Here is a 19048-nt window from a genome sequence, read left to right on the forward strand (position 1 = left end):
GCCCTCAGGTTTTAAAAGGGCAGGCCACGCTATTACAGCACAGAGGAAAACCGGGAGAAGGGTTAAAAGAAAGACTCCTTTTAACTTTAGCAGAGAGCTTATTTGGGCAATAAACTGAATGCAGCAAGTATATGCTATACCGGCCAAATGTAAAATGAAAATAGAGGCAATTTTAGCATTCCTTTACTTTACAATGCCTGATTGAAGAATTTGGTCACATGGCAAGAAAGAAGGTCATTTAAGAGAGCTGTTTCAACAGCAGCTCATTCGTATTTTAAACCGGTCACATGCCTTTTCATTTGTGTTTTCTCTGACGTGAATCTCTTCTTCCTTCATCTTTATTTACATCGATCTATTTTCATATTTTGCTTTGAATTGTAACCAGACTTTTATCTAACAGCCAGTTTGAAAGGGCGGCTGGGGCATCCCCAGTCAACTACTGTTTGCACTGTGTGCGAGAAGAATCATTTTTCCTAATGAGGGAGCATTATGGCAATTGCATTGGCATGGTGCATTTTATGCTGACCGGTCAAGATTAATTTTATAAACAAACTGTAGCATGCAAGTGTTTCTACATTTTGATTTCTCTCTGCAGTCAGGCACACATTAAATACATCCCATGTCATGTTTCAGACCAGAACAAAGGGTTATATCTAAAACAGTAGGACTCATTAGATAACATTAGCAGAAGTACTGCATAGTGATGCAACTGTACAGAAATACACATTTCAGTCAGATGCTGAGAAACATATATCATGCTCATAAAAATAGCAGTGTTTGTAAAAACATGCAGTATATAACAAGGAGAATTTCATCATGCACAGCAGGGAGACGTGTTGGCTGCTTCAAAGAAATAGATTTAATTCATACCTGGAAATAAATTGATCTTCAGTTTTCCTCCACACTACTTACTATGTCCAAACAGCGCATATGAGCTATTGGCAGGCAGAAATTGCCAGGGAGTTATGGCTTTTTAAGATCTGACTTTCTCAGCAGTCGCAAACACAAGACCGGAATGCTGATTAGCTCTAAGATGACATGAGAATGAAAAAAAGGACCCCAAGAATATACTAATTCAGGGCTACTTAAAATGAAATGTGTTTTTGTAAACATTAGACAAACAGTGATTTGGAGAATCTGAGTCCCAAGCAGAAAACCAGGCTGAACACGTTTCTGGAGAATATGCTGTTACTATCTCCAGGGTGGTAAGGTTACAATGAGCATTTTTGACTTGCTAATTCTCGACAGAAATTTGAGCTGTGTGGGTCAACGTGGTGACTCAGCAACCAAAGTTACTGAGTCTTCCTGCAGGCAGAGGACTGCAGCTCCGTTTCCAGCCCCGCGTTTGTGATTTCCAGGGGGAGCAGGAGATGAGTCAGGGAATCGGAACAACCCTGCGTTGCTGAACCAGTGCTTGTGGCTTGATCGATGGCACTGGCAGGGCTCTGCCGTAGGGAGCCCCTGCAACAGTGTCGCAGTGTGCTCATGGGTACGGCGCGCTGTGGAGCCTGCCGGCGCTGCCGAACGTGCTGGGGGGGGGAAAGGGAGGAGGGAGGGAGAAGAAAAAAAAGGTGGGAGAGAAATAGCATGAGAATTCACTGTGGCATCACCTGGCAGATAATATTTATCCTATTGTGCATGAACCAATGCATACTGTCTCCCAGCTGACATACAGGTAGACACAAAACTTGATATCCCATAGCTCAGAAATAGTGTTATTTTCAAGGTGCAGCCCATCGGTGGCAAACTGGAACGCACACGAAAAGCACTACGTTCCTAGGGCAGGAGCGTGTCCTCGCCAGTCAGCTGCGGCATCAGGCAGGTAATTAATGAGCGCCTGGAGAAGATGAGTAAGGTCTTGTTTATCAATCAACATAGTATTAATTATCTCATGTGTCAATTTTAATTGAAGCGATTTTTATTAATAAGGGTGGTTTGTGCAAGTTGCATGGCGTACCTGCAGGGATATGAGTTTGCTCCTATGCATAGCTTTTGGCAAATACACTAACCTAGGAAATAGCTTCGCAATTTCAAAGTATAAATTTTTTTAGCGATAACTAGCTATGTAATAGGTGGCTATTTATTAACAGAACCTATACTTGGAAACCCCCCACCTAACAACACCTATGTCTGAAATAAAAAAAGAATAACATTGTTATGTAAGAAGCTGTCTAGCTGAAGATGTGTCATAAAAAAGCTCCAACGGCACACATAAAGAGGGTAACATTATTTGCAAATTATAATAATAGCTTTCCACATGTGTTCTTGTAAAGAGGGAAAGCTGTGTGGCTGATGGCATTTTACTCCAGATTTGAATCCATCCATACTGCATTTTATTTTTTAAAAAAATGTATAGCTCTTTTTATTTAACTTTTTCTTACTTCATTAGAGGAACTGTTGCAGTTCAGGTTACTCTGTGGCTGTCACACTCCTAGCATCACTTTGAGCCTACTCTGGGAGTGAATCATCCCAGGTGTGCTTTCAATCTAAAAGTGACTCTACGAGGACAAATATTAGTGTAATCACAGCTGTTTCTGTGCTACTGAACATTATTGTTATTTTAGCATTTGTGGTGTTGCCAGAGCTCCCTTGTGCTAGGTGGCGTCCAGGCACCTCACGTGAGATGATGTCTGCCCCAAAGATCCTATAATCTGGAAACACAAGACCGAGAAGGGGCTGGGAGAAGGGCATTAATCAATTACTGACTTTCCCTGTGTTTAATACAGGCGTGTCTGAGATACAGAGATTAAATGACTTGGCTCCGTTATGCAGAGGGTCTATAAAGGAACTGGGAATTGAAAGCCACTGTCTTCCATCTAAATTCAGACATGTTGAGTCATCAGTCAATAACAAGACTGATTTCCATGGCAGTAGCGATTGGAGGCTTTAATCAGGTTTTATGTCCTATTATGCTGGGAACTGTGTAAACACAGAATAACAAATGCTCTCTGCAGGCATGTCCTTAAACAGATCCCTACTGACTTCAGTGGACCTCTATACATTCAGAAGGGTACCCTGGAGTAGGTCTGATTTCCTTAAGAGGGACAAGATGCAGAAGGTGGTGCAGGATTTATGGGGAACAGATTAGAGGTAATAGGATCTCAGGATTGCCTGCATAAAGTATGAAGTGTGGAGACTTTGTTGATTACTTGTTTTATTTTGAAAGAGGGTAAATGAACCAGGGAAAATCATAAACTTTTTCAATGGGAGTCTGGTACCTGTGTGTTTGAAGTATCTGGGTCCTAGTGTTCTACTGCATTGAACTGTTTTCCTGCTCAAGAATAACTCAAAAATGTTTAAAACAACTGCAACAAAGCTCTTTCCTGTTTTTTCACATGAACAGTCTTTACCAAAGAGTAGCCTCTTTGCTAACTTGAAAGCTGGAAGGCTGAAAGGAAAAGGGAAAACAAAGATGCTATGAGGGGAAGAACCATGAGCACATTCAGAGGACATCGGCTAAGATGTTATAGGTGGTGAAGAAGCCCTGCCCAGCTGGTGACATAATTTTCTACAACTTCCAGCTTGCCCTGGCAGGCTCAGGGGCTGCAGCGGGAACGCCGCACAAAAGCCAGGCTGGATGCAGCAGGAAAATACAGGGGGCCTAATTGCCCACAGCCTGGCAAAGAGCATTGGCTGAAGAGCTTCAATGCAGTACTCCATCCAAATGCAGATGACAAGCCTGCGGGCAGGAAATATGGCAAGGCAGGTCAAGGGTTGCTTTCTTTTGCAGGTGCATTTGTTGTTTTAATATTCAGCATGCATGTCACAAGAGCACTCCGAAGCTCCTTCCGAGCCTGTGCTAGCCACTGTACCTAAGTGTGTTAGAGGCAGTCCCTGTCCTACACAGTCCCGTGTTGCACAGGCTTTTGGTGCACCCAGCTTTACTCCATTCAGGGCCTGAATAGGAAATTAAGCAGACAGGGAATATTTGCAGACTCAGGGTCCAAGACAATTGGTGTTATGCACTGACTATGGCAGGGGCCAGGAAACATCCAAATAGATACTTTCTTTATAAGCACACATGCAGAGTTTTTTTAGCCTGAATTTTGCTGTTTGTGCACGTGCCTGTTTCTCATTCTTAATATTTTTTTAAACTTCTGGACACTTTCAATTCATTTGGCAGCAGGGTTTTCAATGGCTGTGTCTACATAGCATTTTAGGCTGGATCAGGAATGTGCTTTTGAAGGTAATCTCCTGATCGTGCCAACTCCCTGTGCCTTGGTTCATATCATGGACCAGTCTTGAAGTCCATGAACTGGATTCCTTTCCAGTGAATCTAAGCCAGAAGATGCCCTCCAGAATAGTTCATGTGGACTCCAGCCACTGCTGCATTCAGCCCATGGGACACAACTACAGCTCAGCTGAAGCTCCCCCACTTCGCTGGAACAAAGATGGGGTCCTCAGCACCATCTGAAATGCTCAAGAAATCCACTCGCTCAAGAAAAACCACTTGACAATGCAGTCAGAGCACATCTCTGTAGGCTTGTTACCTACAGGAAACTTCAGGTGAGGAGTGGGGAGGAACACAGCTTGCACTTGGAGTGGAGCCCTGCCCCTAAAAGCAGTACGGATTTAAATGGCTCTGGCCACAGGGCAGAATGGCCACAAACCCACACATAGTCACAGATGACAGAAACAGCATAGATGTGACCAAAGACTAGTAAAAGCACTCAAAAAAGTTTTGTGACAACAGCAAGTCAGGCTGAAGAGGAGACATTGATAATTCTACTGAAGGCAAGTGGTAGCATGAGCTCAAACCCAGTTAGACACCAAAGGAGCACATGAGATGCCCAAACTGCAGAGAAAGCTTTGAAGAGCATTTGCACTCATTAGACACCCACAAGTGCAACCAACACAACAAGATTGCATAGGCAATCGTGTTACCAGGGTTCTTTCACAGTAAAACTTGTATTATAAATAAAGCAGAAACTCTACCCTGCCGTTGCTCTGCAAGCTGTTGATTTTTGGCGGGTTTCTGAGGAGCATGACTGCAGAACGGAGGCTGCACCAGGACGCTGAAGTAAAGAGAACACCAAAGACATGAGTTTGTTTTTCCTCTCCCTTCCTCCTTGCCCACTTTTATTCGGTTCATGGTAGCGTCATCTCTTTTACCTACGAGGTGTGAATACAGATGATGACATGACTAAATGCAATTTTATGGCTGTAGTATCCAGGGGTTCAGACCAGAATCATATTGGAATGGTCACTTTTGGCTTTAAAAGTTTCCAAACTATAAAGTTTTGATGAGGTGATTCAAATGCTAGCAGATTTTTGTGTGCATGCAGATGCCATTAAAAATGCACTGAAGAAATTAAAACCAATCCCTTCTCTTCTAGCATTTATGTACAAATAATAAAATAATCTGTCAGTGCAGTGGTAAAGTGTCATGTGTAAATACATTTTAAAGGATCTAGGAAGCCTCTGTCACCATAATGCCAAAAACCTTAACAGCTAGTTTAAAGCTCTTAATCTCAAGGAAATTGTAAAGATGGTGAGAAAGACTGAGTTTTTCTTTGTTGGCTTCCACCTGGAGCTCAGCACATCTAGATTGCAGTGCTCCAACAGATCTACTGCTGTGCCCATACCTGGCAGCAGGGCTGCTGCTCCTTCCACATTTCCCTGGGGATATTTGCAAGGGCAACTGCTAATACTGCACTCAAGTTCATTTGCCCACATTGTACTTAACTGTATAATTTTAGATCAACAGCATAACCGGCATTGGGTGTGTGAGTTGAGAATGCAGCAGAGGCCTTAATTTTTCTACTTTTTAAAAATGTGTATATAATATGTGTATACGAGTTCAGTATCTTAGTGTCAGAGGATTTTCATTTTTGAATATAGTTAAGATTGTGATTTTTTTTGAACAGGTTATTGGAGTTTCAGCATTCTCGGGCATCTTCCCAAAACTAAGAACTCAAGAAATGTTTTACAAACAAGGAGGGCAAAAATCAGCAATTTGGAGTAGACTTCACTTCCTTCAGATCAAAGACTCTTTCTTCTGATGTGTCTGTGCCGTGCCTAACATTTCCTGGTCCAAAATGGGACTTGTGGTTACTACTGCAACAACAAAAATGACTGCGGTTGCTGCATGGGACAGAACTGATATATTTGCTATTTTTGTACGTTCTATATCTAACTAGTGCATTTTCTATGCAAACCAATTCAGTTCCTGTTTATTTACTGAATTGCCCCTAGTGTGTTTGCTGCCCTGTGGCACAATGCTCATTATTCCAGAGGAAGAGGACTGCATGGTTCTCACTTTGGAGTTCGTCAGCACCATTCATTACTTAGCCAGAAAAGCTCTTGGAAGGACTACGAAGTATGACTTCTTCCTCCTTTTCCAGCTGGAGAAGACATCCTCCAACCCCAGCGCTGCCCAGCCTGAGCATGCTGGCGGCCAGGAAACAGAAGCTAGAAACCAAACATAGGTCTGCTGTCTGACCTCTCGGAGGGTTTTTAATAAACCCTCTGGAAGAGCTCCCAAAAAACATTTTAGCAAAGAGGGAAAACTCAGATCTCTGGTCTTCCAGTTATCAGTTTAGCTAACACTTATATAGTCTTTCATTGAATTTGCCACAGAAGTACAACCTAAATCATACACATATTTATTCACAGTATGAATTTCTAAAAAGCAAAATTACAATGTTTCAGTATGATTACATTTATTCTTTTTTCTCCAGATAGCCTACTATTGTTTTGCTCTTGAGAAATATCTTCAGACATCGGATTTTTTCAATTTTAGAAGCACAGCTATGTTTATTATATTTGGCAGCATGAAATGCACTTTTAATTTGTATTTTTATTAAACTAGGCTTCCATCTTAGATCAAACATGAGCTGCTTCTTTAAGCTACAAATGCCTAGACTGAGACACTAGTGCCATAACTCTAATAGGATTTCACATAGCCTTTTCTTTTTGAGTCCTGTTCGAGCAGAGCCCACCTTTCAAAAAGGGAGGAATAAATTCCCAGTTAGCACATAACAGCACTGTCAGTACTTGCAGTCATGGAACAGAACTTGTTCTAGTGGGGTTAATTCAATAATTACACTCCGTCTTACCATACTAGTCTTTCTTTTTATGCCTGACTGGATAAAAATATTTTTTATCCAAAGCTGCATAATTTCCGTGTTTTAAAATAAGTTTTAAAAGTTAGATCAAATTATGTGCTACTTGTTTATTTGTTAAAAATGGGTGAGAACATGAGTGTTCTTCTGGTACGGGATTGATATATTGTCTGACAATCAACCATTCTTTGCCACTAACCCCTATGTTTAGTATTTTATGGTAATATAATACCAAGGAACAGTCGATGCACCTTATCCAGTACCAGTTACTAAATTAGAGTAAACAGATACGAAATTTGAGGAAGCGCTCAGGGAAATCTAGGGACTTCCCTGAAAATTAGAGTTTATAGACTATAATCCCATTGATGATAACTGAATGATAAAACCCACATTGTTTGCATTTATAACAATTCTTGAGTGATTTCATTGTTCTCAGAGGAAAAAAAGACTTCTTTTGTTCATTGTTGCTACAAAGTCACCCTTGTTGTTGCAGACCAGGCACTTCCTACTTTACCTGGGTATTTTTATCCACAGTACTTTTCTGCATTTCAGAGATAAACCTTACACCAAACCACAAATCTAAGTGTGCCCCCCCCCCCCGCCCCATTTTGGGGAATGTCAGATCAAGATCTGGATCCAGACTTTCTAGTTTGGGCCTGTCGTTCATCGTTGTAAATCAACAGTTCGCAATTCTAAACAATCTGCTCGTGTTGCTTTTCTTTTTTTTTAATTGTACTTCCTTTTTAGCAAACAACAGAGGTTTATTTTCTTCTCTTTGGGACTGAAAACTATGCTTGCTGTATGACCTTATTTTTTTAAACTGCTGCTTCGTTTGCAGGGGAAGTCCTAATGACCTTGCTCACGACAACAGTCCGCGAGCTTATCAATCAGAACAAGGTTTGGCAGAGAGGCAAGAAAGCTCTCCTGCAATCAGATCTATTACCAGAGGTCCCTCTGCCTATACAAAAGTTTCCTACAGCCAGTGAAGTCCTCTATTCAGACGCGCTCTTTATTGCTAGGCATAATCGCAGGCTCAAGACTCAAAATTAATTCATGAATGAATTTTCTTATTTTTCGTTCATTTCTATACATGTCCCCTTAATATGCTGCAAGCCTCTCGCACTGATGATTAAGTTCCTTTGAAAGATATCTTTCGTACCTAAATAGGTTTCAATGTACACTCAATATTCTGAACTTAACAAACGGTATGCAGAAACGTGGTCACAATCCCGGCGAGTCCATTGCAGAGTTTTCTTTGCCAGTGCCTTTGCACATTGGCGTGGGAACAGTTCCCATGGCCATTTCACTCTCCCCTGATATCAACAGAAATTTTTCCACTCTTTCAGTAGAGGATCTGACCCTGACCTCAGTACCCTGTAACATGGGGTATGCTTCTTCGCCTAACTTGGCTGAGCGGCACATTTTTAAATGCATTTAAGGGCCCCAATCCACCCAAAAGAAAGCCATACAAATATAATAATGGCTTAGCCGTTCTGCGGGGAGGAACTGGCCTGTCCACTGATGGAAAAGGAGGTCTCGCTCTCCCTCTCTCCCTCCCTCCATCCTGAGCGAGTATGAACCCTTTCCTCCCCTTTCTCATTCCTTGCTCCTCCAGAGCACTGACATACGCAAAATCCAGTGATTCATTTGATGCTTGGACACCCATGAGATAGACAGAATTATTTAGACAGACCTCAGCGCTCAAAATGGAAGAAGAAAGTACATAAGCTGTAAATTTCAGTAAACACATAAAATCATTCAAATGCCATGGTAGAAATGCCTCTTATTACACCAAACAGATTTGTTACCAGTGTGAATGCAAGGTCGTGTTCCCAAGCTTTGCTGCTGTAAATGCATTTTATGCACCTTTATTCTGTCAATGCTGCAAAGCTGTGGGAAGATGAACCACTTTGCAACTTCTAACCAGCTTTCAATTACCGAGATGCGATCATCAGCAGTTGTAGGCCTCTGAACAAATCAAGTCAATTCTCACAACCCAGTTAGAGTTTACAGCACCATCAGTTAGAAAATAAATAAAATCCTTTAATTAGCAAATGAGGCAAACTTGATACTGGAAGTACTGAGAAATAACAAATCCATCAAAGGCATTTCAGCAACATCATTTTCCCGAGTGCAGCGGCCCTTAAGCCCTTACCAAGCGCTGTGGTGCCGGGCATGATGCCGCATGACCCTGCGGTGTCAATCTGTGGTGCTTTGCCTGCAGCTGCTGCATGTGGTGGGGCCTAGCGTGGTGGCAAGGTGGTGAGTGCCCATCCGTGACCCTGGCCATGCCATCCCTAGGGTCCCCCCTGGGAAATCACTTTGCTGCTCCTGCTGGGGATGCTAAAATGTTCTCAGAGGTGCCCTGATGCCTAATTATTTAATGAGCTGGTGTTGATGAGGCATGAGGGAAGCCTGTAAAGGTAGGGCTTTCTTTGGGTGTGTGGGTTGGTGGCTGTGTCAGGGCTTTAGGTGGTGCTCCAGGGTGAAGGAGTTGCTGGTTCCAGCTGAAGAGTTTTAAGAGAGGTGAAAATTTCCTTAGATACTTCGTAGAGGTGAAAACATGCTGAGGTGGTGGCCTGGGCCTGTCCCCTGTTGTGGGCTGGGGGCACTTTGGGGTGAAGTCGGTCGTTTTGGGGGAGCCCAGAGCCCCAGCGCCGCTAAGGCTGGTGCCCCCCTCCCCCCCTCACGGCGTCACCGAGGGGGGCCGCAACAACGCTGGCGGAGGCAACGGCCGCCAACGGCCCCCGCGCGGGGCGGGCGCGGCCTCCCCTCCCCTCCCCGCTGCGCGGGGGGCGGCGGGAAGCGGCGGCGGCGGCGGCAGGACCCGGCGGCGGCCGCCGCGGAGGATGTGAGCGAGCGCCGCGGAGGCGCGTGTGGGACGAGCCCGGCCGCGGCGGCGGGAGCGCGGCCCTGCGGCGCGGCGCGGGGGGGGGGGGGGGGGCGGCAGCGCGGGCACCCGCCGCCCCGCGGCTCCGGCTCGAGCGCGCGGCGGGGAGGCGGCAGCAGCCTCCCTCTCCCGGCGGCGAGGCGAGGCGGCGCGGCGCGGCGGGGGAACGCGGGCAGGCCGGCCGCCGGACCGGGTGTGGGAGCCCCATGGGCCGAGCGCCTGCGAGAGGGGGAGGAGGAGCCGCCCCGCCGCCAGCCGCCCGGGGATGGTGAGCAGGAGGCGGCGGCTGCCGTGAGCCCAGTTAGGCCGCAGCTCGGCGCCCGCGGGAGCGGCCGCCTCGCGCCCCCTCCCTCCCTCCCTCCCGCTCGCTTGCTCTCCCCCTTCCCTCCCTCCCTCCCCTCCTCCCCGCCGCCCTCCCCTTTCCCGTCCCCGGCAGCCGCCACCCTCCCATCACCTCCTCTCCCCGGGCTCCAGGCACGTAAGTGACCCGGTCCCCGGCTGGGAAGGGCTGGGGGAAGGAAGCGCCGGGGCCTGCTCCGCTCCGCGCCCGCCGCGCTGTGCGGGGCTGCCGGCAGGGAAGCGCGGGGCCCGGGCGGCGGCCGGCGACCCGCCTAGGCCGCGGCGGAGGGCGGGCGGGGGGCTGCCTCCCCCCCCCCCCCCAACGCGGCCGGGCCTCGGGGGAGGAGGAGGAGGGGGGGGGGCAGGCTGCGGCCGGCCCCCGGCGGGCGTCCTGTCGGCGGAGCCGGGCGAGCGGGCTCGGGGCGAACAGGAAGCTGTTGGCTTCCCCGGGATGCGGTAAATGAAAGTGCTGCGGGGCGGGGTGGCCGTCGGGCCGGCCGTGCCCTTCCTCCCCGGCCGCGCCGCCGCTCGGCGCCCCCGGCCCGGGCCCCCGCGGAGCCGCTGCGGGGCGAGCCGCGGCCCCCGGCGGGCTGGGGGTGAAGCGGAGGAGCCGAGGCAGCTCCCACCGCACACCGGGTTTCCCCCCTTATCCTTCGTAGCCGCGTCGTGGAGCCCGTCCGGGCTTGCGGCCCCCGGTGTTTGCTGGCGGGGGCGCGATCCCCACCCCACGCCCCCCCGCCCCGGGGGCGCCCGGCGTGTGCGGGCTGGTGTGCAGCGCTGGTGGGCTTGGTTTCTGCGGCCGTGTTTCGCAGACCTCTGGGTTAGCTGTCTGCAGATGCCCCCTTCCTCCCCACCCCGGGTGAAATTCTGCAGTTACTGAAATGTTCTTGGAGATTTCGCACACTTTTTCTGTTGTTTCTTTGTAAAAACGCGTAACATAATCCAGTATGTGAGCATACTGGGATTTCTTTAATATATACTTTCCTAACAATACAGTATTGATGCTAATGTCTTTGCACCTTATCAGTATTTTTTTTTCCCCTTGGGGAGAGTGTTTAAGTGTTTTTGCTTGATTTTTCTACCGTCCCTAATATATAATGAGAAGCAAATCCCTGATTTGCTCTTGTTTGTTTTATTTATACTGCAGGATGGATGTACATTTCAAAATACAGTTATAAAGGGGAGTTACTAACACTTAATTCAGAAGAATATTTGTTTACAGGTAAATAAATTTGACATACTGCATGACTAGTAATTACTTTTATGTAGTAGTTAATTTCCTGATGACAGCCACAACATTTGTCTGAGTTAATAGATTTAAAGACACTGTGGAGATAGCTTTCATTTTTTTAAATAGGAGGGTTTTCACTGTGTACGGTGTTTATGGAACTTTTTGGTGTGCAGCAGTGGTAAATCAAATTTAAAAATCGATCCAATGTCTGCATGTAACCTGTAGCTCCAGCGTTCACTTTCTGGCTTATAAAATGCCCTTATTACAGTAAGAATTAAATAGGACCGTGGCTGACTTCATTTGTTTGGGGAACAGAGCAAAACTTTTGTTATGAGCACTTTAAAATGGAATTTGGTTAACTGCATCTTAAATTAGTACAAAAATTCTGTGCAGCACAGCTCTTATATGAGCATAAACTGTAAAAGGACTTGTTCTTGTTTGGGAACATAAAGAGGATTTTGTCTAGGCTGTGTCTTTGACAGAGTATGAAGAAGTTGTCTCTTTTCTGCCCTTGCTCAGTTTTGAAACATGCAGCTTAGTTTGTCCTATCAAACTCTAGCTGTGGTTGCAGCTTGGACAGCTGAATATCATAATCCTGGCCCATCACTTGAACAAAATTAACCTCCTGTCTATTGATCAGTAAAGACATGAGAGCACAAGGCTTTTCAAACTGCAGTTTTGTTAACCTAGATTATGCCCATAGGTTGAAAGAAGGTGGACGTGGCTTTAGAGATTTTTCTTTTGTGCCCAGTTTACAATTTTTCCGATAGCTCTCAGAGCAGCTTTTCCAAACCTTGTGATAAGCTGTATGTGCTGTCATTAAATACCTGTTTAGACATGGTGTTACTCTTAATGGAACATCACATGGGCTGATAGCAAATATTAGTGACCACGCCTAATGTGAGGCCCTCAATGCATTTTTGTAAAGCAAGCTAAGATGCTGGAACAACTGGTCCTCATACGCTTTTGGAAAGTTCTCTGTCTGGATTTGGCAAGTGGGTCATGGCGCAAAGCTGCCGGGGGTTTAGAGGGCCTTGAAAGCATTGGAACCATTGCTGCACCTGTGAAACGCTGAAGGTAGGATTTGCATATTGCAGGAGATGTGCTTCACTGGTCAAAGCCTGGTGGGGACACCTATCTATACGCTCTACTTAAAATGTTGGCTAGAGCCCAACTTTGTCGTGTCCATGCTGTTTACGTGCAATTGGCTGTCAGCTGTGAGCTTAAAATGAGATCTGGGATGTACTGCAGGAAGAGAGCTTAGGTTGTTCATGATATCCCTTGTCATGGGCCTAAGTGCACATGCTTCTGCTGCCCTGCAGTTGGCTATTTATCTTGGCTGCTCTTGTGACAATGTCATGCGGCCAAGGTAGGCAGGCAGGGGCTGCTGGATCCTTTTTGGAGGGGTCCCGGTGTTGTGCTTTACAAGAACGTGTAGGATGTTAGGGCGCAAGGTGTCCTGGGAATGTTGTAGCCGTGCAACACCAGAGCAGTGGGTGTCCAGTGACAGGCACGGTGATGGGGCAAAGTGTTAGTCCAGGAACATGCTTTGTGTTAACCTGATTTCTGATCCAGGCGAGCTGGTACAGTCTAGACGCAGCCTAACATGCCAGGTGAGGCAGGGACGGGACTGAGGTTAGGAGATGTGTTCCTCTTTAAATCTCTTGCTTACTCTCCCTCACGAAGGTGAGGTGATAATCATAGATACTTCTGCATCCTGTGAGCTAAAGTTTCAGCTTCAGTGTTATGGAAGAATTCATTTTCTTCCTGCCCTGCTTTAGAGTGTACATAGAAATGAATATAAAATTTCACCTTGGGAAGAGGGCAAGGAGGACAGATTCTTCTCTTCACTTTTGTTTGGGTTTGGAGACAAAGGAAGGGGAGCATAATAGAGCACCTTATCTTATTCTCTTCTTCCTAACGCAGCCATCCCAAATATGGGAAAGGCAGTTCTGCTCCACCTTTTGTCGGAAGGTCAGCTGGAGTCTTTAGAGTAGGTTTCACTGTTGCAGTGCATAGGGAAGTGAGTTATCTCATTATTTATGAAGAATTTAATAACCTTTAAGGAATTAATATATGCATAATGATTTACTGCACTTCGGCCTCATAAGGAATATTTGGCTGTTGAAAAAGGTATTACAGAAATGTATATTGAGACCAAACAAGCAAAGGGGTTTGAATGCTAAGAGAAAGACAGAGTTGTTTAGCTTTTGACAGCGTTCAGTCATGTGCAGACACAGGCTGGAGCAGTCAGGTCATACTTACCTCAGATGCCCTCTGTTCACTGGGAACCATTCCTAGATGGCCATAAATGAGGACTGTAATCATTCCTCTTTTTTTTTTTTTTCCCCCTCCTCCCTCAGGATTTTATGCAAAAGAAACCTTCTCTGGTTTACCATCTTCAGTAATACATTGACCTGTAGTTACTTCTCCATTACAAGAAATTGCTATTACTTGCTGCCACTGTTTTCAATACTGTCCTTTATTAAAATATATTAGGCACAATTTGAATGTGTATTGTAAAATATAGCAGATAGAGTGGGTTTGCTGCTGTTGGAGCTGTGTATGGACATCTTATTGCATAGTGAGAGGTTCCTGGCTCTGAAATAGCTTGAGAAAAATCCCCCCTGATGAAATTACACTTCCCCATAGCTGACTGAAGGACCAAGCAGGAGCCCATGTTGCAGGTTGGCATTAGGGCATGTTTCGTGCCCCACTTGACTGTACCATGCAGACCTATCTGCTGTGCACGGCTGCTTTGTTATATCCCCTTTGCCTTCTCTTTCCCCTTGGAGGAGGTGAGTGGGTAAAGATGCATCCCTGATAGCAGAGTTACAGTAGTAAGTAGGGGAATATTTGTTGCATAGAAATTGCACAGAGAAGTCAGGCCAAACTTACTGGGACACCACAGAGGCTAGAAAAAATAGTTCCTCTGAACTTTGGTTTTCTTTGCTGATCTGTTTTCTGGGCTATATTGTTATTCTAATTCAGATTGTGAGATGACAGTTTAGCCTATGACAAGTGGGAGGTTGCTAAGTGGAAGTCTGGGCAAGTGTTAACCCAGAAACAGCTGGAGAAATTTAACTCATGATTCCAGAATTTTGTGCCTCCTCCCCTTTTTCTGTTTTTACTAATGGGATTGTCCTTTCTGCAAACCACCTTTGTTCATAGCTTTCTTTTTTACATATGATTATTGAAAAGGATGTTGATTGTTTAATGCAGTTAAGTTGTTAAATTCAAAACACAGAGGTAGGTTGCACAGTCCCCATATTCTGGCACGATGTTATAAGCGTTAACTGTCACACCTTGGTGTTCCATTTTCATACTTAAGCTGTGATAATTTTAAGGGTTTTGTTCAACACTTTACAAATTACTTGATGCTTAAACGAAGCCTTTAAATGAGGCCTAGTCTCCTGTTGACGTCAACAAGTAAGTCTAGCTCGCGTGACCACTGTGCATGGTTTCTTGAAAGAAGAATGAAAGCCTGCCATGTTGGTGAAGTTGTATTTTTAACTGCTCCTCTAAAGGAGTTTGTTCATAGACAGCTCTGGTAGCTGTGGGTTACTGGTCTCCATTCTACAACCTATGGTTTTCTCATGTTTGTTTGTGAAATCAACGAATTCTTATGTGTCTGTTCCAATGTCATATTTTATGTGTGTGTTCCCTCCCTTAGGCAAACCACTTATCTGTTTCTTGGAGTTGGTAATTATAAGCAGTGAGATATGGCAGATTTGTAACTTGGAAAAAGCAGCATATTTCTGGGGAAAAAAGAAAAAAAATGTTGCTGGTGATGATGAGGGATAGTGATGAGCAGTGGAAGTCCATAGGCAAGAGTATCGATGGACTGACCTCCTTTCTTTCCCAGCTTCTTCCAGTCAATTTCTGTTTCCAGTGACTGAGATTGTTCACATTTATCTTCCTCGCTTGGAAGACTCTCTTTTGGAGCACCGGCAATGAAATGTGCAGTCCCTTCCCTCTCTGCTGGGGACTTAGGTTAGATTTGTTTTGGTCCTGTGTTGCTTCTATCCAAGGTTGTCTTAGTGAGTTTTGTGGGGTTAGGTGCTTTTTAATCTTGTTTCTGATGAATGGATATCACCTGTGTACTGGCAGATAATTGATGCACATGTGCCAAATCCATGCAGAGATGGCATATATTTGTTGGGGGGGGGGGCAATGTGGTCTCTCCACGTTTGAGGAGAGACTCCTATGAAAGCTAGGTCTTTGGCTGAAGGAGGGAAGGGTGTTATGAATGCTGCTAGGTTCATTTATATTAAATTTCTTAATTATTGCTAGCAACTTGGCACCAATTACATTTTTGATCACCCAAGTAATACCAAATGGAATGGAAGTATGGACACTTCTGAGAGCACAGAAGTCATTTAAAAAACAAACAAACAGAAATTTACACCACAGGCAGAAAAATAATCAGATTCAATTTAGGAAAATAATAAAGGCTAATGCATCTGGGAAGAAATTATTTTCAGTGAGGGAAGAGAAATGTGAAGAACGTTTCTGTGGTAGGCAGCCACAAACTAAACACATTTTCGGTAAGATGCAAGAATTTTGAGCTATTTACACAGGGACTTCGTCTCATAAAGCAGAGTGGTAAAAATCTTAAATTGTGTTTACGTGCATGTATTTCATTGCTAGAAAGACAGCAGCGAACTGGTGTGTTCAGAGAAGAACAATAAAACTGATGTAGGTGCTGATTTTTGACAAGAAAGTTACATGAGCTTATCTGAGATTCTTTGTGTATGTTTAAGACAGGTAGAAGTTAAGATATCAAAGATAGAAAAGACAATTTTTTGCAGAAAGTCCAGGAGATTTGAGTGGGATTAACAGGAGGAGATTGAAGCTAGCAAAATCTGAAGCAGAATATTGGGAATTCTTCCTGTCAGAAGTATATCTCTAAGGTGGGCTGTGTATTAGCTGATAGCCTGAGATGCATTGGATGGTAAGGAGACCCTTCAAAAGAAGTTCTGGAAGTCTCGATACCAGGAAATATTTAAAACTAGACTTTGTTAGATCTCAGAAGTCTTTGTTGTTGTTGTTGGAAAGAGTTTGATGTTGCTGGAGGGATGGAAGAAGTCTACTGGGCAAAGTCTCGCATCCACCTCTGATCTAGTGTGAGTGCTACTGCGAGCGTGCCCATGATCAACCTGCTTACTGAAGATGCAAGACTTTAGCGGGCACTTATTTCAGCACCTCCACCCTGTAAGATATAAAAATCCGTGTGAAGAGCAAAGCCCTCATTTAGTATTTACAATAATAATAAAAAAAGCAATGAAAGCTACTCCCCATTGTATCCATTACTGTATGTATGTGACAAGCTTCCAAATGATGGTGCACTCTTCTTTTCATCCTTTTAGAAATAGCCGGGAAGCAGAAAAAGGAAAAAAAAATAACATCCTTTTCGTGGACCCTTCTGCTGGAGTTCAGAAATTTCAACAGAGCGATCTTTTGACGTAAACTGGTATTTCAAGAGACATTCCTGCCATTATGAATGAAGTAGCAATAGTTAAGGAAGGGTGGCTTCACAAACGAGGTAAGTGTTTGTTCCTTGCGGAAATACTGGGTGTTTGGTCATTTGGCAAATTGGCTTTCTCTCTCAGGGTGATCTCTCATTTAATGATGTATCTTTAAGTGGTGAATTCTTATTTTCCTGTTCCTCATAATTGGAAACTGCATATGAGGAGTGTGCATGACTTTCTGTTACGTTTGAGAAAGCACAGGTATAAGGGGTTTTCTCTGTGTGTGTGTATGTATACAGAAAACTGTGCCAACTGTTTAGTTTGAAAATGATTTTAAAGATAGCGTCAGAAACAGATGCTACTTGGAGAGCTAAACTGTAGCAGATTTTGTTGTTTTACATGGAGGTTTGTAACTTCTCTGTGCGCGTACACTACTAGAAGGTAGAATTGTCTTGGGGTAAATCTTCATTTGAACAGTGAAAAATATGCCTGTATTTTGTGAGCAATGCTGTGCTCTTGCAGAGAGACTCGCTAGAGAAAATGTTGTTTTGTTTGTGACTGAACCACTCTTGGTACCAGTGTCCCAGACATGAAGAACAGCCTTGAGTTTTGTGCTCTCTGTGCATTTCTGTTTTACTGCTAATGAAATCTGATTTTTATAAAAAGTCTTTATTCTTGGCTGGGTGGGGAAACTGAAATAATGTAGTCACATGTATCATTATGCTTTTTGCATTCTTAGATGTTTTATTACCAAAACACTGGGTTTGTTGTTTGAGGGATTTTTTTTTTTGGTTTGTTTCAAGTACTATGATGCTGCTCCTAGAGGGTACTTGGCTTACCTGTTTCTTTGTATTGTATTATCACTTCTTGGAAAGGAGGAGAGGATGATGTTAGGTACTTTCCGTAATCTCGTCTTTTTTGGACCAAAAACAGAATTTGTGTGCTCCAGCAGTAAGGAAGCTTGCTGGTTCTGCAGACTCAGGATTTTTCTAGAGGGTTTGCAACAGCTTGCCTGGAGGTGCAAAGGTACAGCATAATTATTTTTGGAAGAAAATGAAAGTGTGTTATCCTAACCTCGATAAAGGTGGCTGGTTCTTCTGCAAGAACAGTAAAGTTGATAATCTAGGTTTTAAAAGGGTGGAAATGCATATCTGTGACAGTTGGATATACAGTTTAGTTTTGCAAGTTGTCTCATGCTCAATTTTAAAAAACACTTTGATACCATTGGTGCAGTTTTTTCATTTTTTTTGTTCTGGTCTATTGCAATCTGTTGCAATCAGAAGCTAGGACAGGAATGCCAATTTCCATTAGTTATTTTAAATAACACATTGGATAATTCTGGTAAAGCCAGGCTATCTTGTTCTGATAGTGTATTTGAGAATTACGCTGTGTTTGGATAAAACAGGAGAAAGAAATGGAAAACTTTGTTTCTCATTCCCATTTCTAATCCTAGAAACTCTTTAAATCAAAGAGATACTTTAGATTTAAATCATGTTTTTGGCCTGAGGGTTTTTTAACCCTCTATTGTTATAGTTCTTTCAGTATTTATCTGTAACTGAAAGATAGGAGGGAAATTTTAGATTATTTTGTTATTTTGAGCAGCGCTGTACATAATTCTAGGGGAGATGTTTATTTTAAAAAGCATGAAAATGGAATTGAAAACTGCGTGTATTGTCAGAATGATTCAGAGGCAGATGTGTCTGAACCATTTAAAACAGTCTTGTATTTCAAACTTGTTTGCATTTACTCTTGAGACTTCTAATTTTCTGTATTTCTAGGATTATCATAACTCCTTTCAAGTAAGGAGACTTCTGAAAGAGGTGTTCATAAAAGATGCCAGATCTCCAGATCTGCCTTTTTTTTTTTTTTTTTTTTTTTTTTTTTTTAGTTAAAGAAACAGATTATTATCTGTGATGGCTTGCTGATAGTATTATGACAAGATTATCTGCTGAACATATTTCCATTACTCCCACCTCAAAATGGTACTGTGCCTGGTTTGCATACTTGAGATTGAAAACTTCTGCCCAAATTATTAATAGCATCTTGGTGTTTT

General features: G+C 44.0%; 1 protein-coding gene across 9 annotated transcripts in view; it reads left to right on the top strand.

Moving 5' to 3' along the window:
- Nucleotides 1-9784: 9784 nt before the first annotated feature.
- The window catches only part of AKT1 (AKT serine/threonine kinase 1), a 73856-nt gene continuing 64592 nt past the window's right edge, over nucleotides 9785-19048 (top strand). Inside the window, exons 1-3 of one of the 9 annotated variants that reach the window (XM_064512002.1) lie at nucleotides 9786-9915; nucleotides 11441-11515; nucleotides 16894-17069. In XM_064512002.1, the coding sequence (XP_064368072.1) occupies nucleotides 17024-17069 (46 nt within the window). In that variant the 5' untranslated portion in view covers nucleotides 9786-9915; nucleotides 11441-11515; nucleotides 16894-17023. Of the gene's footprint in view, nucleotides 9935-9989; nucleotides 10223-10275; nucleotides 10433-10728; nucleotides 10750-11440; nucleotides 11516-16893; nucleotides 17070-19048 lie in introns of those variants that run through there. The other 8 variants (XM_064512004.1, XM_064512003.1, XM_064512001.1 and 5 more) reach the window with 8 other exon arrangements.

This window comes from Dromaius novaehollandiae, chromosome 5 (assembly GCF_036370855.1).
Source record: "Dromaius novaehollandiae isolate bDroNov1 chromosome 5, bDroNov1.hap1, whole genome shotgun sequence".
Classification (NCBI taxonomy): Eukaryota; Metazoa; Chordata; class Aves; order Casuariiformes; family Dromaiidae; genus Dromaius; species Dromaius novaehollandiae.